General features: G+C 36.1%; 2 protein-coding genes across 18 annotated transcripts in view; one reads left to right on the top strand and one right to left on the bottom strand.

The window, feature by feature from the left end:
- Positions 1-9,575, top strand: part of LOC123868918 (microtubule-associated protein tau) — a 31,815-nt gene extending 22,240 nt beyond the window's left edge. Inside the window, exons 3-11 of one of the 4 annotated variants that reach the window (XM_045911599.1) lie at positions 3,800-5,201; positions 5,344-5,387; positions 5,860-6,019; positions 6,463-6,671; positions 6,763-6,948; positions 7,268-7,294; positions 8,317-8,487; positions 8,656-8,703; positions 9,064-9,575. In XM_045911599.1, the coding sequence (XP_045767555.1) occupies positions 3,800-5,201; positions 5,344-5,387; positions 5,860-6,019; positions 6,463-6,671; positions 6,763-6,948; positions 7,268-7,294; positions 8,317-8,487; positions 8,656-8,682 (2,226 nt within the window). In that variant the 3' untranslated portion in view covers positions 8,683-8,703; positions 9,064-9,575. The remainder of the gene's footprint in view (positions 1-3,799; positions 5,202-5,343; positions 5,388-5,859; positions 6,020-6,462; positions 6,672-6,762; positions 6,949-7,267; positions 7,295-8,316; positions 8,488-8,655; positions 8,704-9,063) is intronic. The other 3 variants (XM_045911597.1, XM_045911598.1, XM_045911600.1) reach the window with 3 other exon arrangements.
- An 8,010-nt stretch (positions 9,576-17,585) lies between these two features.
- LOC123868813 overlaps positions 17,586-22,631 on the bottom strand; it is a 93,389-nt gene continuing 88,343 nt past the window's right edge. For 12 of the 14 annotated variants that reach the window (XM_045911444.1, XM_045911443.1, XM_045911445.1 and 9 more), the window contains 4 exons: positions 21,248-21,358; positions 20,778-20,870; positions 19,790-19,942; positions 17,586-19,522 (listed from right to left, as the gene is read on the bottom strand). In XM_045911444.1, the coding sequence (XP_045767400.1) occupies positions 19,351-19,522; positions 19,790-19,942; positions 20,778-20,870; positions 21,248-21,358 (529 nt within the window). In that variant the 3' untranslated portion in view covers positions 17,586-19,350. The remainder of the gene's footprint in view (positions 19,523-19,789; positions 19,943-20,777; positions 20,871-21,247; positions 21,359-22,631) is intronic. The other 2 variants (XM_045911448.1, XM_045911450.1) reach the window with 1 other exon arrangement.

The raw sequence follows: 22,631 nt of genomic DNA, 5'->3' as shown, positions 1-22,631 counted from the left end.
AAATAAAAAGTTGAATTTGTTCATGAAAGTTTAAGTTTTCGTCGGCAGTGTTTTCTTGTTAAGGTTTCCTTGGAATAGGAAAGAAATTGGATTAACACTTCAAGGTTATGGATTAAGGATCTATTGAATATTCTGGATGATTTGCTGGACATGCTTTATATGCCTACTTACGACAACGTTATCATAGAAAATATACCAACTTGTCAAATGGACAAGGAGCCCACGAGGGTCAGACCTTCGTTATTTTATTAAAGCTGATAGTTCGTATTGTCCCCAACACAGGGAGGAACGATCCACGCTGGTGGCTTGGGCAGATAACAGGTAACAAACGTGTAAAAAAAAATCTTACGACAATACGCAGAGAAACTTGCAACTTTCACAAAATAACGAAGGTCAGGTCCTTGCGGGCTCTCTCTATAAAAATTTTCCATTCAAAATTACTTTCTTATACATGAGATTATCGCACCCAACTAATTGTGTATAGATGGAACCAACTAGGTGTACAAATCCATTCTATCCATATCAATATAGGTACTTAATGTACTAATATTATAAATGCGAAAGTGTGTCCGTCTGTCTGCTAGCTTTTCACGGCCCATCCGTTTAGTTAAACGGATGGGCCGTGAAAAGCGATAAATCAGTTGATTTTGGCGAAATTCGGTGCAAAGCTAGCTTGCGTCCCAGGAAAGGCTATTTTTGTATCAAAAAATCAAGGAATTCCCTCGGAATTAAATAACTAAACTTACGTCGAAGAAGTGGCGGGCATCATCTAATAGTAGGAAATTGATACCTATTATCTAGAGAAATGGATAAAAAATGGATAATGAGCTCGATATGAGCAACATAATTTCTTAAATTTACTTATTCGATTCAATTTATGAAAAGTGTTTCTCCTTTGTGAAAATTTTAAAACCATGTTTTCTAATTCGTCTGTTATTCAAGCATGCTTATCTAAATACACCATAGATATCACAACTGACCTTAACCGTAATGTGTGGTGGTACAACGCTACAAATGTATTGATTTGCTGTCTCATATGCTTTGATAGGAACAGGATTGAAGACATGCAAGCCTCTTATCAATAGAATCATCAAAAATAGATAGTGGCATTGGCCTTATTGTTGAATCAACCTATCTATAATTTTCTATTGAAATTGTAAGTTATATTGTAAGGGTTTATGCAGATTTGTAATTCCTCAAATTAGGGTAACTATTTGCTATGCATGTTTGGAGTATCTAATGTCCTAAGACTTCCAATATGCAGTAGGTAAAATTGCAATTGCATTAAGACAGCATAAATAGTTTGAAATTTATTGTATTTTGATGTAAACTGTCTTATTTGAGAATATTATGTAACCACGCGACGAATATCTGACCTTTCAGGTGCCTTTCAGTAACGTGTGGTAGTACGGCACCATAATTTTATCGATTTACTGTATTATATTACTCGATACATGGCTGAAGAGACACGCAACGCTTAAAGGATCGTGTAAACTTGTATAAAATATAACTATAGGTAGTAACTATTTTATTTAACGTAACGCCCTAAGTATCTATTAGTTCTATAATAATATTACATACTAAAAATCAAAAAATCTGTGATCCACTTTTAATTTTGAAAAACTCAATGTACCTAAGCAAATATTATGAGTTTTCAAAGCATAAATCTTCCTCAAGTCTGATCTCTCATCATACCATACTTATAGCAGAGAAAAGAGCGAGACTATGAATACAACCTAGTCTGTAACTAGTAGAAGGTACCTACTTATATAGTAGTTCTACTGTAACACGCACGCAATTTTAAGAACTGCATAGACATACCGCAAAATACCTAATAGGTATACGAATTAATTATTATGAGTCAACTTTTGATCTACTTACTCCGTACCTCGTAAGTCGTACCTTATTGAATTACGACGGTAGTTAGAACAAGTTTTATACGTCTATAGCAAGATTCTAAATTGCTAATAGATAAATTCCAACCCAATAAAAGAGTAGCTAAGTAGGAAAACCCTGCTAATGTTCAATAGAGGACATTAAAATGTTTACATTTACCTACCTACAACTTATTTGTTTAATAAGAAAGTGGGCCAAAAGATTCAATATTTTCAAAATTGCTGTCAAATCAACAGATATGAGGATATCAATGGGATGTTATGAGTCATATTTTGGCGTGTTTTATAAAAATTTCATTTAGCCGTTTCCAAGATTGGTGTGCTTTGTAAAATGTTTTTTGTTTTTTTAGAAAAATACGTCTTAGTTACAATACTTATTTATAGTTCGAGGGGCTTCTTTCATTTCATATCTCATACGATGGGTTTAATTTTTTTTTTTTCATTTCATACAAAAAATTATGATGAATAAAAATTTATAAATACATGCCGGCAACATCGGAAGTTAAACTGCGGCTCTCGTATTTTGCAAATGAAAATCCTCTTGCGGTTCCTTTTAAGAGTAAAGTAATGACTAGAAAAACTACGTATGTTCAGTTGAGTTGAAATCTAAAATATTAAATAATTAAATATATTTTAGGCTATTATATATTAGTAGGCAAAAATAAGTCTTTTATCAATATTATCTTCCTAACTCTCTTAACAAATTAATTGTATGTAATTTGTATTGTAACAAGTAGGCATACATTAACATAATTATAGTAAAAATGTAAATATTCTAGTTGATTCTTTGCCATCAATACAGTGTTGACCTAGTAGCCGAGTTCGTGACAACTGCTGTCCCAAGGCATTGCTCGCTGTATTCGTGTCTATGTGTAGCGAGGCAACATAATTTTTTTCTTATGGAATAGACTTCCATGCTTCTCTTTTTGCTTTTGAAAAATTTTCAAACATATTTTGCAAATTTTTGCAGTGACTTAATTTGTTTAATTCTTGGTGCGGCCATTAAACGAATTCTAAACATTCAATTAGGACTGCTTCAAGCTGACACATATTATACCTACTGAATTTTCATATTTTTAACTGTACATATGTTTTTCCTATATTATATTATTATAAGACCCAAATTTCGAAAATACAAACATTTAAATTATCAACATTATTAGTAACAGTTATCCAAGGTGATAAAACTTACAAAGAGACGACCTGCAAGTTTCGCCAGAGGCACATCCAAAACCAGGTACGGATTCGGTCGATGCTGCTGACGTTATTTGGTTTCAGCTGAAAAATTGCGCCTCTAGTGGCTCTGGCGGCTCTAGACATATAGCTACATGCTAATTTACTTTCATAGTCGTAGAACACAGTTCTCTTTGTTATGTTGCTGGGGTTCAAAAATTTTACAATAGTAATTATCTCAGTAGAATATTTTGGTTATATCAAAAAGCATTTTGTGTTTTTAGTATTTCTAACTCTGTCAATGCCGATTGCCGAACCTAAATTTCAATAAGTAATGTGAGCTGGGCATCGATGAATCATTTAGTGGCTTTTCGAATAAGTTAACTCGCAAACTCTGTTAAAATATAGGTACACTGTTAAAATATAATGGTAGAGCTCAGTTCTACCATTTTATTCATAAGGTTGTTGTTTCGATGGGACTTGTGAAGTCGCGGATATCTCCGCCCTAAACTCCCCTTTGTCACGATAGTAGGTGGAATATCATGCTTATTTTATAGTAAAATAAGATATTAGCCAAAATCTCGTATGTCTAAAACCATTAAAAAAAAATTTGTAGCAACTATTTGGCAACCTGTAACAGCATTTAAATCTCAGTATTATTTTTTACATGTATTTTCGTATATTTTATATGCTTGTAACATTTGTGATTCTCAAATTCTTTATTTGTCAAGGCAACAGTTGAGCCTCGCAATTTGATTGGCTCCAACGGATCGGAAACTAATGGGCCAACTCTACCTTACCGTCCACCGTTGACGAGGACTGATTCGAGATCAGCTTTCTCACCACAGTCACTTCGGCCAGTTGCACCACAACCACAGCAAAGACCACAATTCCAACCCGGTGGACCCGTAACCAGTCCACCACAGTTTGGACCTCGTACAGGAATCCAAGCACAGAGAGGGCCGGCTCCTCCTGGTCCTCCTGGGTCGCCACAGATTAGACCTCCGCCCCTACGACTACCGCAACAACCGATTGGTGTCCAGCAAGGTCCACGACCACTACAGTCTCCTACTACTGCTCAAGTCCAACAGAGAGGTCCAGTGCCGAATAACCTTCAATTTGGTCCTCGACAGCCGCCACAAATTGGAGGTGGTACAACACCTGAGGGCTCTAGACCTCAATTGATTCTTCAAACAAACGGGGCATCTAAGACAACAATAAGCACGCCTAATTACGCTCCACTTTCGAGGCAATCTTCACAAGGATCCTTAAAAGATCTGGATTTGTCTAACACGTTTTCAAACAAACCAGCCAACCTGGAGAACCAAAATGCTTCCAATGAAAATCTTAATAAGTCAGGCGTTGGCAATGAAATGTCGGGAACGCCTAAAGGAAGAAGCTATAGCATTTCAGCCGCGCCAGGATCACCAAGCCCGCTGAAAATGGATGACGACCGAAGAAAATCTGTAAGTTCAGTGGGTGGAAGATACGAAGACTTAGCTAGTCGCAGTCCAGGGCTCGGTTTAATCCAAGAAATAAGAGCAAGTAAGGACAACATCCGTGGATCTAAAGAAAGCATAAAATCAGAAGCATCTATTGAAGGAAATAGGGATACACCTGATCGCCCAGAGTCTCGTCTAGCTGGAGCCAAGATGACAGAATCTTTTATGGGTCCCTTATCAAATTTAACTCCAAAAAAGAAATTAGACGATGACGATGATGTTGTTTCACATAATTATTTGACTTCGGGAAAAACTGAAACGCCTCAAAATAAAATTGATCTTTCTGATCGTTCACCATCGCTAACTCGAAGTGATGAATCACCAGAACCGAAAAATGCTTCACAAAGTTCGGTATCATCTAATAAAACTCAGAGTGTTTCACCAGAACCCCAGCGACCAAAAACACCCAAAGTGGAAATGAGGCAAGAGATAAAGCCAGAACCTCGTAACAATATTCAACAAGCAGTGACACCAAGTAAAATAATTTCAAAATCTCCCTCACCTACAGAATCCAAATCACCTATTCCTAATAATAAAAAACCAACTGAATTGAAAACTTCAGCAACTCCCTACGATTCTAAAAAATCAACACCTCGTAAGATAGTTTCTGCTCCAACTTCTCGCCCAAAAGGTAACTGCAAATAGTATTTGTTAAAATAAAGTATATTGAAGAACATTGTTTTGAGATGAACCAACTACAGTTTTTGATTGTCACTTATCTTTATGAGTATATTTTGAAGAATTCTTATAAAATTTATTTTATACTTTTTCAGATGGAGACAATGACAGTGGCGTGGATGAGTCTACACAGGGGAATGTAAGTTAAATTTTGCATTTTTGTTCTCTTATTATTGTATCAATTTCGAGAAAGAGGTTAGCCGCTGATGGAGAGAACTATGCTTGAGTTTTTCTGCGTGATCAAATCAGAGCTAAGGAGATCCGTAGATGAACCAGAATAACGGGTGGCAAACCTCAATTGGTAATGGGAGGACCACGAGGCATATAGTTCGAAGAATCCATAGACGTTGGGATCCCAAAGTGCTTAATGACGGCCTTGAACTAAAAACTCAGCATTGACAGAGCCCACTAGGTGGACAGAGGACATCAAACGAGTCGAAGGGAGCCAATGTATTTAGGAACCGCAAACCCGTGGTATTCCTACAATACGCCTATGTTCAGCAGTAGATGTTTATCGGTTGATGACGACTACGAACGATATTATACTCGTTATTATAAACAAATTTTGTTTTTGTGTATAATTATAATAGTGTTATTAAATTATTTTTCAGGATATCAACGGGTCTCCGGGCTCTCCAAATAAGAAGTTGCCGAGCAAATTACCGATGAAAGAGAAATCTAGCAGTAGCCTAAAACAGAGTCTTTCACGGTCATCAAGTAAAAGTGCCACTGCTAAAACACCTGAGACTCCTCAGCCGAATGATAAAAAGAGTAAGTTGAACAATTCATTATTGATTAGTTGATAGATTTCGCGATTTCGTTCACGTAGATTTAGATATTTTAAAAATCTCTTGGGAACACTTTAATTGTCCGGGTTAAAAAGAAGCTTATAACCTTCTCCAGGATGCAAGTTATCTCTGTATTAAATAGATGATGCCTGCAACTTTAACTCTCTTGGATTTAGGTTTTTAAAAATCCCGGTGGAACTCCTTGATTTTCCGGGATAAAAAGTTGTCTAACCCCTTCTTGGGATGCAAGGTCTTTTTACGAAATTTCGTCGGAATCGGTTAAACGGATGGGTCGTGAAAATATAGCAGACATACATTGGTATTTATAAAATTATATGTATGTAGTATGGATATAGACTATACCTACATGATCATTGTAATTAGTACACAACATCCGATAATAATCTGTTTTTGTTTTTATTTAAGAAGTACCAATGAACAAGGTCCAAGTTGGAAATGCGCCATCTCCAAACATAAAGGCTGTTAAATCGAAGATCGGATCTCTGGATAACACCACATATAAACCGGGTGGTGGAAAAGTGAAGATAGAAAATAGGAAACTTGATTTCAACAACGTGACACCCAAAATTGCTGCGAAAAATGAAGCTTATACTCCAAGTGGTGGTGCTAAAAAGGTAGAATTCTTTTGTAAAACTACTTTGATAAGTAATAATTTATTTATAATAGAAACGAGCTCATTTGAAATTTTTTATTGAATAATTACAGATTACAACGACAAAATTGGAATGGAATGTAAAATCAAAAATTGGTTCTCTCCAAAACACATCATATAAACCTGGAGGAGGAGACAAGAAAATAGAAACAGTGAAACTTGACTTCAAAGACAAAGCGAAGCCCAAGGTTGCTTCGACAGTTAACATCACTCACAAACCAGGCGGTGGAGGCGTAAAGGTAACAAATCTTAACTTTAAACTTTCCCTATGTATTGTCTCAAGGAAACTCACGTGGATACAAGTCTGTGCAAAGTGTTTCTACGAAATTTTCAGATAAGGCAGTGAGTATCGATGTCTATTGAAATTCACCAAAAAAACAGTATTTGCATAGTAAAAAAAAGTAAGAGTACTTAGGTAGTTCAGGTGTACAGCAAGTATTTAGAAACGTTGGTAATAAATGCACTGTAAAGTTAGGTTGATGTTGCAATAAAGTTCACAATAATTAATGACAACGATATAAAAATATGTATCATTCATTTCTTGCTGTTCTTTCGTAGACTCTTACAAGCACCGGGAAGATACCAGTGAGTAATTACATAATTATGCTTTGTTCACCATTTGTCACTTGTAATTATTGTTCGTCGCAACTCGCAGACATCATTTAAATGTGAGCACTATACATGAGTCGGAATACTTATAAAGCAGCTTTGTGAATATGTTTAGATGAATTTTCATGTTTAAAACTGACGTTCGTGCTTTTAGTTTGTAAAATGGGCGCTTCCAAGGTGGCGTGCTTCAAGTAGACCACGCCATTATTTACGTAGTCCTCGGTGGGAGGTTTGTGTGGTCTGTTTATATGTCCACTTACGACAGCGTATGTTTTTTGATGAGTTTCCTAATTCATGGTTTTAGCTTAGGGTACAAACTACAAACGTCTTTAGGGCGAACGTTGACTACGTTGTGGCTGTTTATCACGCTCCAAAATGCTTTGATATTGTTACTCGTTCGGCCTATCTGTTCACAGGTTCAAGAGTTCCTCATGAATGTGAATGGGAATGTTTATTTAAAACTTTAAGACACGGATTAAATAATAATATTATGATTATTTTTTATATTTTTTACATACTTTACTTATTATTATGCTAAAATTGACACCACAAGTTACTCACTTGCATGATAATTCAATAAATATTTAAGTACAGAATAGGTATCTAGTATCTACTGTATACCTAACTACACGAGCACAGACAATCAGTCAGCAAAAAACAATAATGATATATTTTATTTTAAGTTTTATATCTATCTACTTTTATTTGTTAATGAAGTTACACCACCAAGAACAAAATAACATCTATAAAATACATAGTTTATATATAAATTATAATATTATAATAAATCACTTTTTTTAAATAATATAAAAAGTTCTACTAAATTCTATACATAATAATATAACATTTATTTAGATCCTACAGATTTATCATTTGAAAAATTCTATATTATTTAAAGACTATATTAGAACTTTTTATAACAGCTTATGTACGCAAATATACAAAATATATGTATCTTATGTAAGTATATTTCTATTGCACATTAACTTTTCACACAGATTGAAAATCAAAAATTGGATTTCAAAGCGCAAAGCAAAGTCGGATCTCTCGACAACGTAAAGCATAAGCCAGGAGGCGGTGACATAAAAATATTCGACGACAAGGATTACATTAAGCAAATTGGTGGGCATTCACCTCTTCCCAACAGCCACGGGCAGTCGCGACAAGAGGTGAGGGACAGCCGATATACGTGACTCTTATCCTATTTAATTGTAGGACGTTTTCACTTTTGCTTCTCATTTTGTTTCGTTCTTCTATTTCGTTCTGGTGAGGTTTTTGTGTCATTCTCACGAGCTTGTTTTAGTTTTAATTCATATCAGTTTTCATTTTTGTTTCAGCCAGAGTATTTATACTCATTTTATTGAATAACTTTTTTGGGGCGCAAGGTATTTTAGATACTAATGTGTGCTACATTGACACTAACTCCATTCTAATTTTTCTTATGCGTTCCATTTTTTTTTGGTTTTTTCTTGTTCCGTTTTCTTCATGACGATTATTTTTGCGTGATTAATTATTGGTTTGGGTGGTAACACTTAATCGATAAGTTGGCAACGGGTTCTACCAGGCAACGGATATGCAACCGAAGTAACTTTTACGTTTTAATTGTCTCTGCCCTACGGCGCTGTACCTATACCTATGTAAATAAATTAAAGTTGCACGTTGGTTGCCAATTCAATTTGGTGTAAAGTGAATTACTTTGGTATTCATTTAAAACTAAATTATAATATTGTTTTCGTTTGTCATAGAGTCCAGTCCCGCCGCCGCCGGCGCAGCCTCCGAAAGAAGACGAAAATTTAAATCAACAGCCGTGTTAAATCACTTTTAATTTTCGATATAGTACATAGCTCCTATCGATTATTCGATTATAAATTAATGATTGTTTATAATCAATACTAACTGATGAGTCCAAACTTTTTAAATATATTTTTATTACCTTGTTAATGGTTATTCATTGATAACCTTCTCTTCTCGGTATGATTATTGAGCAATTTACCTTTATAGATTTCATGATGTTTAATAACAATTTATTGTCATAATATCGTTTTTAGACATAATGTACCTACCTAGACATAATATAATATTTGTGTACCTACACTGTTGTTGTTTTGGTTTATGTATAATACCACTTATTTACTCTTTTAATTACAACATAGAAGAAAAGATTAAGTGCCAATACATAATGATACATTTAAGTCATATTCCATACAACGTGAACTCTACAGTCTGCCTATAGAATAAAAGATTAACTGACAATTATAATGCGAAGCGTTTCCTACCTAATATTATAAACATAATCAACACGGAAAATTATATTTGGACAACATTATTATATATTTATAATATTTTTGGTTAATTGAGAAGTCAAAATATAAGCAAAAATGGTCGAGTGCGATTCGGGCCTCGCTCTTTTAGGGTTCCGTACATAATTATGAACATGGTGTATGAAATATTTATTAGATTGATTCATGTAATAGTTAAAAGAAAAGTATCAAGAAAACTAAAGCGCATATATTTTTTTTTTATAATTGTAGTCACACCATTATGCATTGGCTATGTTTTAAGAATCAATTAAAATCATATGCAACAATGATAATTTTTTTTGAACAATTGTCATTAATTATTTAGTTGTCGTTTAAAACTTCGTTATTAAGTGGTAGTTAGTACTTTATATACCTGCCTACTTACAGAAAACGCGCTTCACCTATACAACTATTTATAATCTGTACAACCACTGATAGCGCACTTTATACTTTTATGTGTTCATTCATACATGGAATTATGTAATAAAATCTAACATGAGCATTTGATGTTTGAATTGCTATAATAGCAATAAAACTTCAAATTGATGCAAATTTTGTACTTTTCTACACAAGTATTTTTCTTAAATCCAACTTTCATCCAGATATGTGAATTTTCTGTTATAATACCTATACAAATCAGGCAAAGTTGAAACAATTTTTCTACTTCTTTATATAAGGCATTAGCTTCGACAACTTGCGCGCCACCGACTTGATATGAGTACGTTGGTCCTACATAAAAATCTGTCCGTAAGCCCCAACAAACATTGTTCAAAGTTTCATCGCTATCGGATGAATGATAATAGAAACGCATAAGGGACAATCAAACAAACAAAGATACATTAATTTTTACATAATAGATTGTATTATACCTAAAAATAGGCACCTACTTACCTATAATAATTATTATTTTACTATTACAGAGTTTGAGCAATTAAGTAATTGTTACCAAATTATTATTTCGCGTCTTACCTGCTGGGAAGTTTATATATATTTGTGTGTTTAACGAAATACGAATATATTATGTACCTATAGTAGGTAGTATATTACGGAATGGCACGACTGAAATTATGCAGAGTTCTCGGCTCAGCAATGGATGATTTGTGCTATAAAATACGTAATTATACGCTGACCTTGCTTTTTGACTGTATTGTTTAATAGCGCGTGGATTTCTGCATAATATTTTGTACAAGTTTTTATAAAATTCTTTTGTAAAAATGGTGTTGAAGCGAGAACTGTGCGGGTTCGCGATTGACTGAGCAGAATATTCTTAGAGTATTAATATTTTATATGTAACTATTGTTATAAGATATAATTAGACTTAGATAGCCGTATTAAGTTAACGCTGATGCTTTAGTCACATTTATTTGCATTGACACTGTAACTTTAAGTAAGTAGGTAGTGCGCTGCATTTGGTTAATTTAAGACATAGAAAGTATGTAATGTAACATTTGATTTCATATGGAAATATTTTGAATTATATTTAAATATCCAAGATTTTGTTAAAGAAATAGAACATAATCGAGAATTTTTAAATTTATACTAGATGTTTCAATTAAACTTGTTTAAATTAAAAGTATTGTCTAACAGTTTACAGTGCCATACATTGTAGACGTTGTTCGAACTTATAAACACCTAAGTAGAATCAATATAATTATTGTGAACTAAAGGATAATGAAAAACGTAATTTTAATACAAGTTAACGTCTCAATTCTTGTTTTATTTTAAAGTGCTCATTGATAACAATTATTTAGATATAGCAAAGCCACAAATCATCTTAGACATTGTGAAGTAGACAAAGTCCATCCACTATGCACACTTGCACCATAGTTAATGGAATATACCTCCACAACATTTTTGGTAAGTAAAATTTTAATAAAATCAATATTTTTAGTTCGTTACTTTATACCGTTAATATTGACTAGCACTACATCCACGCTGCGGTCGCTCATCAGTGCATCGATTTTTTCATTTATATAGGTACAAAGCAGCGCGACCGCAGCGCTGCAGCCGCGCGGCATTTTGTGGCATATTTGAAGGCGCCCTAATAGTTTCCAAATTAAATGAAACAGTCATTTTACACGCAGGTGGACCGGATGGAACTACAATCTTTTAAAATATTAATCTATTTTTTTTACACAGGATGACTATTACATGTCAATGCAAGACTGGGCCGAAGCAGAACGTCCTCTATCACGTAGCAGGTCTGCCCGGTTCTCGCGCCCGCCGCGCACGCCCCGCGCTCTATCTCCGCGCAAGATACCCGACGAAGAACAACGTATCTACCGCAACAATGAGAGAAACCGCCGTGTATCTGCTCGCGAGCCGCCTCGCTCTGCATGCTCGCGGCGCGCTTCGGTCACACAACGGCCTGCTTTCACTATATATTGAACATATTCGATTGTACATTCAGTCAATTCCAATTCACTTTTCATACAAAATTACAAACTGCCTTATGAAATAAACTTAAACAATTTTCGTTCTCAAACTTTTCAGGCTATAAAATTGTAATTCGTCTATCCATATCTATAGCTGACTATAGGACCTTATGGAGAGCTCACAACCACACTGATGGTCGCCCGCCTTCCTTGTTTTGAAATGTATTTTAGTAAAAAAAAACAGAAAATGCGGAAAAGTGTTCGTAGTTGTAACTGGTAGTTACAGCCATCTATTTTATATATCTATAGTTGTAACACATCTTGCCATGTATCAGTCTATAGCTGTGAAACATTTTGCCATGCCTTAGCTAATCTATAGCTGTGGAGTATCTTGACATGCATTAGGAAATCTGGCTTAGTATCATGGAGCTATGAATTAGCTTAGCTTTTTAGTATGGACGCGATGTGACGTTGCGTGTTCCTCGGCATAATAATGCATAATTTTAGGCAGTCTTTTTCAGGCAAGTTATTTGTTGACTTGAAACTTAATTACTTCTAATTTTAACACACCCAAAACCATATAGTTTTCTTTTTCAGAGTCTGGTGGGTGCTAAGTGAATTGAAACACATTGACTATTAATAAATAATTCTAAAAAATGAAAATTCTAAAGAAGTAGGTACGTAAGTCGGTTTTTGAGCTTTTTAAGTTAAGTAGGTAGCCTATCATCACAGACCCCTACAGTGATACATCAATTATAACTTGTAATTCGTTATATATTTACCTACTTACTTAAGAATAATAATAATCCAAGAGTAATATGATGAAAGTTCTATTTTTTAATAACTTTAAGGCTGTAGGTACACTGTGTGAACTATGACCGGCTTACGTATATCTTGTACCACTTAATTAAATATTACTCAAAGGAAACAGTTAGGTATAGCTGTGCGTTTTTGTCTTGTAGATGTGTGTATTGTTAATGTGTAAATCACTATGTAGGATCACTGAACATTTAAAATACAACCGTGTAAGATGTAACTACAATCGAAATAAGAAAAAATATTGCTGTAACTTTTTTACGTAGTATGTAAACCTGATCGCACATTACACGGGCCACAGGCGGAGTGATGCGCGTTCTGCGGAACGTGCGGCGTGCAGTATTTCGTTTTCCGTTTATGTTTAGTCTGTTTTTGAAAAATCGGTAAAGTGCAGGTTAAATCAGCACTCAAAGGGTTCCGTACCATAGTAGGTATAAGAAATAACACTTTTTGGCGGCCATTTTGAATGTTTTATTATTTGTTGTTTAAAACACAATGAAATAAAAAATGGAATGGAAATTTGAACACTCTACCTATACTAATACTATGGGTTCACGAGATACAGTCCGCTGACAGATAGGCGGACGGGCCCTAAAAATGGGTGTGGTCGTCTTTAAATGCGCGAGAGAATATTGAGAAATTATAAGAATTTTTACTCAATAACAATTTAATCCTATACTTAATATTATAAGGAATTTTTATTTTAATGCAAAAAAGTTAATTGAAAAATTGTAGGTACCTACCTAGTTGCCCGTTTGTTCTTTGCGTAAATGAATTCAAAAGCAAAAACTCCGTCTATGTCCCATCGTACTATACTGAGGTGTTTTAGTCTAATTGCGCACGAAATATTTTTCGTGATGAAAGTGTGTAGGAGGAATATAATAATATCTAAATGTAGTCACAATATTATTAACATTAAGCAGGTTGTGTAGCTAAAATAACATTATATGCGCATTTTCATTAGAAAATTGAATACTTATTTTATTTTAGTTACTTAGCAGGTTATAAGAATTTATCTACTTATTTCTTTAGACTTTGCTCACTATTTTATTAAATAAGAGAATAGATATGATTTTATTTATGGTAAGAAGACACCTTGATACCTACTTACCTACCTGTAATCAAAATTAAATATTTTCTAAATTAGAGAATCATTATTATATCTGTTTTAATAGTTTAGAAATAGTGAATAAGCACAACTAAGAATATATTTAGTGGGTCACTAGTCACTTATCATCGAATTTGCATTTATGTGGTGATTGTGTTTGAGAAATTTTATTACAATAATAAATAAATGTTGTTAAAAAATATAACGGATGTTTCATTTTGCTGTTACCTACCTTTGGTGCCTATCTACAACTCCAGTATCGGGATGCTGACTCAACATCAAACATTTGGGACAGCGCAAAGTTGCGTAACGGTATGGTTGACGTCGGCTACACAATTTTTGCCAAATCCTTGATGGTCGGGTCGAACCTTTAAGAATTGTGTAGAGTTTCACGCTTGCTAATGCAACTATTTAATCTCGAAAAGATCAATTCTTTTTGAATCCACGAGTAATTGAGCCCGGGACTTGCATTCGCTTAGGCTGTAGCTCCATTAGTCATCACACAAATGGTTATTGAGGCACAAAAATGCGTCACGGTAACTTGTCAACGCTTCTTCTAGAAGTACTTACCTACTTAGTTGGTAGGTATACATTGACTCTGATAATACCTACAAGTAATAGATACTGGTTTAAAGCAACTTTAACTATAAGATCTCTAACGTACAACCTGTGCCAAAAAAAGGCAGTCGTGCTGACCCGGCGAATTACAGACCTATTGCCATCACCTCCATACTCTGTAAGAGCTTGGAGCGCATAATAAACACGAAGCTCCTGGCATACCTAGAGATCAACGACCTTCTCTCAGACCGTCAATATGGGTTTCGCCAGAAGCGGTCTGCCGGAGATCTCCTAGCGTATGCCACCCATGTCTGGGGTGAGGCCATAGAGAAGCATGGAGAGGCATTAGCTGTCTCTCTAGATATTTCTAAGGCTTTCGATCGGGTCTGGCATGACAGCCTTCTTAACAAACTTCCGGCATACGGTCTTCCCTCGAGCTTGTGTGATTGGATATCTGACTTCCTGAGCGAAAGATCCTTCCGGGTAGTCATAGATGGCTGCTCGTCTGAACTCATGGTTACTAATGCCGGTGTTCCTCAGGGGTCTGTTCTCTCCGCTACTCTCTTTCTGCTGCATATAAACGATCTGCTACGACCCGGAATCGTTGGGTACGCAGACGACAGCACAGTAATGGAGAGATACATATCCAGTCCACGTGCTAGTAGTTCTGAGATCAATGAACTCAGGGAGGCAATGGTACTGCGGTTAAACTCTACCCTGAAATACGTTTCTGATTGGGGTGATGCCAATTTGGTAGAGTTTAACGCTACCAAGACGCAGGCGTGTCTACTCACAGCTAAACGGAGTCCTTTTACCTTGACTCCCACTTTCCGGAATATATCTATTAATATCACCGATCATATTGATCTCCTAGGTCTCGACGTGTCTGCTAACATCAACTTCGGAAGATCCATCGAAGCCAAAGCCAAGACCGCCGCAAAAAAACTAGGCATTCTCAACAAGGTCAAGCAGTACTTCACGCCGCGCCAACTGATAACTTTGTATCAAGCACAAGTCGTGCATGGAGTACTGCAGTCACCTCTATGATGGCTCCGCTAAATATCAACTAGCAGCTCTGGATGCCGTTGATCGTCGAGCTAGGAGACTTGTAGGCGAAGACTCTCCTTTGTTGGCGAAACTTCATAGTCTTGATCACCGCCGTAAGGTCGCTGGCTTATCGGTGTTTTATAGGATATATTTCGGAGAGTGTGCACAGGAACTTTTCGATCTTGTCCCCCCTTCACCATTTTACCACCGAACCGCAAGACGTCGGGCGAGTTTCCATCCTTATGTCGTCGACATTCCATCTACACGCACGAAACGTTTTGCGTCTTCATTCCTCATACGCATGGCTAAGGTTTGGAATACTCTTCCCCGATCTGTGTTTCCTACCAATTACAATCCGGGTATCTTTAAAACAAGAGTGAATAGGCACCCTCTAGGTAAACGCGTCACATCTTAGACCACATCATCACTTTCCATCAGGTGTGATTGTGGTCAAGCGCTTGCCTATAGTGATAAAAAAAAAAAAAAAAACTTTATTCATCAACCCATTCCCGGCTCACTACTGAGGACGGGTCTCAGAATGAGAAGGGCTTTGGCTATAGTCTACCACGCTGGCCATGTGCAGATTGACAGATTTCCATACTATGATTTTAAGCACGCACGATGTTTTCCCTCATCGTTAAAGCCAGCGATACTTAAGTAGGTAATTGCTTAAAATGCACATAGCTCTGAAAAGTTAAGAGGATTAGGGATGCATCGGATTCTCCGACTAGGAGCCCGACGACTTAACTACTAGGCTATCATCGCTAGCAGCACTCAAGTATTTTCACAGAATCCCAAATCCTGAACTTTTTAGGTCAACGAACGCTAGCAACGAGAAACAGTGAACGCGACGTCTCGGCAAAGATGCTGTGATGCATTGGAACTCAGTTTATTTAAAGCAGGTTTTTTTAATTAAACAACATTTTGTTTAATAATGTTTTATTGGTGTATACATGGGTTATGCATTATAATATTAATATTTTATCGATTGTTAATTCTTTAAATTATGGCACTTAACACAATAATATCTTTAAACAATACATATAATGTTCATGATGAATGTCTAATCAAAACGGGATGATATTTCGAGATTAACTTATAAATATTCGGAATTAATTTCTCAGTCGTTCGTCGAGTTTCGTAATAACGAGTCTCTTTTTTATTTATTTATATATTTTTTTCTTATGAAAATAAAATCTATAACTCAAATTTCAACTTATTGTTCCCAAATCGTAAACATAAATTATCATAAATAAAAATATACAAGCAAAGAACGTAATAAGTTAATGTTTTGTACCAGAGGACAGCTCACCACCCTCCCGGCTTGCCGAACGAGCGCGCAGGAATATCGTTTATAAAAATTAACTTTCAACTTCCTCCACAATACAAACCGTTTAAAAACTTACGACTAAACAAACTCCTCTAACGTTAACATGCGCGCACCAAGCGATTAGTTTCAAGCGACAAAGCGAGAACAATTCGAATCACTTCAATCGCACTATCTGATTATTTTAAGGCATATTTCACCTAAACGGCTATATTGGAGATTTCTTGGAGTACGAATATGTCATATTACTATTACGAATTAGATAATTTCGAAGCGTTCCCCGCGGCGACGTTAAGTATAAGATGCACTATCAACCGATGCAGAAGCACACGCACACAACATTTTATAATTCTTTAAATACATACAAAAGGCCACATCACATCATTCAGTCACAAAGCGCGAATAATACTAACACGATGAATCTATTTTACAAACGTACAATGGATACAATATGCATGATCGGCTACACTCAACATTTTTATGTCTAGTTATTGTATAAATTATTATTCATTATAATACATTTCTAATTGTCAACTGACGTCCTCGTGAGGATTGTGATTCCTAAGCTACTTTGATTGTGAACGCAGTTGGCAAGTTCCGAAGCTCCCCGAGAAAGACGCCGGATAAAGGTAAAATTTGACCTAAGTACAACCTTCAACGTTGTGATTCGATACTCGAAGAGGAACTGTATCGTGCATTAATTTTGTTACAATTTTGATCTTTAATTTTTTTTTTCACTACGACCAATTTTTAAGTTTATTTATTTACACACTTTACACAACGATAAAACGAATATTGCCATTAAAACACGAGTATAATACGATTACATTAGAGTATTATGCTTTCGATTAATACAACACCTAATAAATCGTTCGACGTCTTGAGCAATACAAATAAACACTTACCAAAAATATCATTTTCTATTCGTTACCGTTTCCCGGCGTAAAGCGGTGATATGATTGATTATCACAATACGGGTAACACTTAGCGTAAAGCGAAGTTCTAGAGGAAGGTTCTATTGGGTTAGAAAGTGATTTCCTATTGAGATCGATACAGATTACAGACGCTCCACTGTAGTGTTGGCGTTAAAGGATAAAGACTGCGGAGGGGCGCATGCGGTCAGTTTGCCGAGAAGTTAGTATCCAACACCGAGAACATTCGCTAAGTACATGACGTAGAAAGACGTAGGAAAGGAGACTGGATGAAGGCCATGCGATTAGTACCTCGACCGTGTTAACGCTTCCTACGATTATGTACCAACAATACGTGGGTATACAGAAAGTACAGAATAGAGAAATCTTGATACAGAATACCACAAACCCGATAGGATGGTAAAATGGAGAGGCTGCATGCTATTAATACTGTACAGAAGTTATGTCTGTGATATCAGTCTGATTATAACTTGGTACCCAAGGTGTCTAAGGCTTAACGAATGAGGATAACGGAAACGTTTGACTCTTAACCCTTGAACCCAATTGGTAGGAATACAAGTTTTATGTACATAATATAGACACGTACTATAAACCGTTAAATACTTATTACGATAAAATTACCGATATATTTAGACATCAATTCCCATAAATTTATCTAAATGTTTTTTTAAATCAAGCGTCCTTCTCAGAGGGAGCAAGCTTCGATTCGATTTAGCGTAAACTGGAGTTTGTTCTTAAAGTACGAGATTTTGTCCTTAGAGTAAAATGTAATTATCTATATCACATCCCATCGCGGGAACGTTAACTGCGAGCGTCATAAAATAAATTCCTAAATGCCATGATCTACCCGCACCCGCAGCCAACGCTCCGGCAACTAGTGTCGCTTACAACGATCTATGTACAGTCCGACACAATGTCGTGCCTTAAAACGTAAGACTAGATTTTACTACAAAATTAGAAATGTGCGAAAATTCTAGTGATGTCAAGTTTAGCCGTTGAGCAGGGATTGCCGCGACGGGTCCTGTTATCAGTCAATATACTTAATCATTCTATAAAAATCCTTAACTCAGTCAAGGAGATTTACATCAAAATTATAAATGTCACAAGGATAAAAAGAAAAATCAGTGCCATAATTAGCTAAAAAAAAAGTAGGTAAATATAGTCGAAATCGCAGTCCCGGGAATCCCCGATCAAAGGCCGGAGCTTTGAATTGGATGAAATATTTTCGATTCGGGTAACATAAAAATTAAATACTAGAAAATCTTTCAAGAACCTCAGAAGACTAATACGTACAGCCATGAATCTTTCCGCATCGCATAAATATTATGTACAATGTTCATCTCAATCGCACAACGTCCATTCTCAGTAACTGTTCACGCGGAATTCACCTATCTATTGCACACCACTTCCGTTTCACTTTAATCACCGCAGAAAAGTACATATTATTTTAGTTGAAGAGTTCGTTTGCTTCTTAAGCCGACAGCCGCGGCGGACGCCGGCTCAGGGACGCGCGTGTGTCGCGACCAGCGGACGCCAGTGCGGCTGCCAGGCGGGCTACCCCTGCCAGTATCAGAAATCCTCTAAAAGCACAGCATCGCGCGGCACCAAGCCCTTCTGCTCTCCGCGACAACACAGCAGGTACTGGTCGTCCACTTCCAGGATGAGTCGCAGTCTCTCACCTTCGTTGAACGCGAGGTGACCCGAGTCCGAAGGCAGCCGGTGCCATAGCGTTCTCACGTACCTGAAAATTGAAAGTTTGGTGTGAACGAAAAGTTGAATATTTATGTAATATGCAAAATCAGTAAACGTTAGTCGTTAGTTAACTCGACAATACGTTTAGTATGAGAGCGCAGCCTGAAAGCACATGAGTACATACTCGTATGTGCTGAAAGTTCGTTTGTCTTAAAAGATTTAATGAGTTTCGTAACGTCTTGCAGGTTCGTGATTAACAAGTCCCGTCAATATATGGGTCCGCTGAGGTCTCATGGGTTGTGCTGGTGTTACTTACTTGTTCTTCTGTTGTTGTGCGTGGTGCGCGTGCGCGCGCGCCGCGGAGGAGGAGGCGGCGCGGCGCGGCGCGGGAGGCGGCGCGGCGCGTCCGTACGGCAGCGACGCGGGCCGCGGCGCGCCACCCCCACATGCACCATCCACGCGAGACGCCCTACACACAACAACTATTATTTAGGAACTAGACGAACCCAGCGATTCCGTTCGCTTGGATTTATCCCATGTCGGGGGAAAATATTTATTAAATATAAAATATTAAAATATATAATTTATTAGATATTTATTAAACATTTATAAAATATTTATTTGTAATAGTTACGGAAATAAGGCAACCCTGGTTACCCCGCGAGAATTAGGAAAAACCCCGCCTTACTCCTTGTCTACATTATTAAGAAAACCTCTGTGCTGCTTTCTAGGTCCAAGAATTTAGGCCGGGCTTTGATGAGCTTGTAAAATGCCAACTTTTGTGCCTGTATGTTGACACTATACAGTGATATTAAATGTAGTGTAGATATGACATTTAACAACTAAGATTATCATAACCATTACACTAATTGCTTTTAATTAGGGAGCTTAACTAAGCTTACGCTAATTATGTGGGGTGTTATTTTAAGTAAGAATCTTTTAAAAATACCACTGTATAAAGTTAATTAGTAAATAATATTGGCATATAAGAGAAAGCAGTATAAGCTGAAAATTATTGTTACAAAAGTTCGCAGTCTCGTGTAGTTATATAAGTTATTTATTACTTTATCGCCAAATAGAAGAACAAAGAAAGGGCTTAGTAAATAAAAAATACCTATAGCTAGGTACGTGCAAAAATTCCCTATGTAAAACTCTGTTTATAGCTCACCATACATCGAAATACCCCTCGTGCAACCATGCCATTTGTTATAACTTTATATGAATGCATGTCAAAAACTATTGTTAGAGAGTTCATGTTAGTTCAATAGAAATAAAACAACAAGCCCCATATAAATAATACATACGGTGACTTCTTAGAACTGTTTGTTTTTTTAGCACCAACATTTGCGACTCTAGTTTTGTCCGCAGGTTTTCTCGTCGACTTCTCGGGTATAACTCTGAAGCGTGCATAATGTGATCGTGTCAAGAAAAGCGTGTGAAATATAACAGAAACCCCAAAGCCAAAGTACTTAGGAGAAAACTTATCAATGTAAGAACTACGCAGCAAACCTTCACCTTGAACTGGATATATTAAAAAGAACCTTAAAATCAAGAATAACTTTAAAAAATTAAATATCTATCCATTTAATAAAATAGGAGCACGTATACCAACTACAAGTAAAGATTCAACGGAAAAAAAATACTTTGTGAAAAAAATGTAATTGGGCAAAATGAAATAGAAATGCTTAGGCAATTTCTAGTTTCTATAATTTACACAATATTTAACTTTAATGATAGATCATTATTAGAATATAGATATTATTTTTATGTTTACCTATTAGCGGGTTGCGGTGGTTTCTTAGCCGCCGCAGCAGTTCTCGCCGTGTTGGGCCGTGGCGTCGACGTAGTGGGCGACGACCCTTTACGCACCGGTACTGGAATGCCCCTGCGTTTCCAAAAAAGCGAGAATTTTAGTTGCGAGAAAGAGATTGATTATGAGATACGCCAAAGCTTTAACAGATCTATGAAACAGCAATCCCATCAGACTAAGTACACTATCAGTTACTATTAGTGCCAGTATACGTTTTTTATGACCTTTGAATGAAAATGTAATGGCATTATACCGGCCATACTAAATAACAGATCGCGTTAGTTAACTTGATGATTTCTTATATTTCTCACAATATTGTACTTAGTTCTAGAACTATTCAGATCTTACCGGCTAACAAAATCGTAAATAATTCGTTGAAGTTTGTATTTGATCTTTGATAAATAATTCGAATTCCTATATTCGATACTTTATCTGTTGTTGGAGTATTGTAAATATTTATATGCCCTATCGTTAAGATAAAGTTTCAAAAGCGGCTAAATAAATATACCTACCTACCTAACCTAAAAATTCAACCGAAGTCCTAAAGCATTTGAAGATCAAAGTGAAGATTCATACATTAAACAGGCTATCGAAACTGAGTTTATACCAAATATTTGAACTTATAAATTCCCGTAAATGTGAGCTGGGATACGATTTAGTTAACCCGTTAAAATCGATACAGAATATTCTATTTTCAAATCGTAGTTTCGGAGTATCGATCCTGCAGAGGATTACAAACTGACAAATGGTTCCCAGTCTTTTAGTAAATAAATAGGGCACAGGCCTTATTACGAAACTTCCTTAACTATGATATGAGGGTAAATGGGGTCACGTACTATACCTATTCATATTTCATTATTCATTCGGTTTTACAAAACACAAACAGCGGGGGTTTTTTTTAATGATTCACCACTTCTGTATACAAAAACATTCAACACAAAATTGTTTTAAAATTCACACTTTCGTCTTGTTTTCAGAAGGTCGTGTGGCGGTGGAGTATATTTATAGGGTTTGGGTGACAAATATTTATAGGATTGTTATAAACGATAGCCTATGGACATTTGCCAAGATAATATAATACCTAAGAGTCTACTGAACTAAAGTAAATGCTGTGGCTCTAGGGAAAGCAAGTATACGCTAGACTTCTAGTTCTATCTGCATCTGCAAGACTGCGTCTCAGTAATGCTGCTCAGTTTAAAGAGATCTTAGAAATCTAGAAGAATATTTTCAGACGTCTTTCTGAACTTCCTAGCAAAAAGATTTCAAATGGATCGTCATAATATCATGCAACCACAAAACAGCGGTGATATTCAGCTTTCTATTCAGAGATCCGGGGATCTAAGATCTC

Source organism: Maniola jurtina, chromosome 10 (genome assembly GCF_905333055.1).
Source record: "Maniola jurtina chromosome 10, ilManJurt1.1, whole genome shotgun sequence".
NCBI classification, from domain to species: domain Eukaryota; kingdom Metazoa; phylum Arthropoda; class Insecta; order Lepidoptera; family Nymphalidae; genus Maniola; species Maniola jurtina.
Note: the sequence above shows the minus strand (reverse complement) of the source record. Positions and strands in the feature narration are given on the sequence as shown.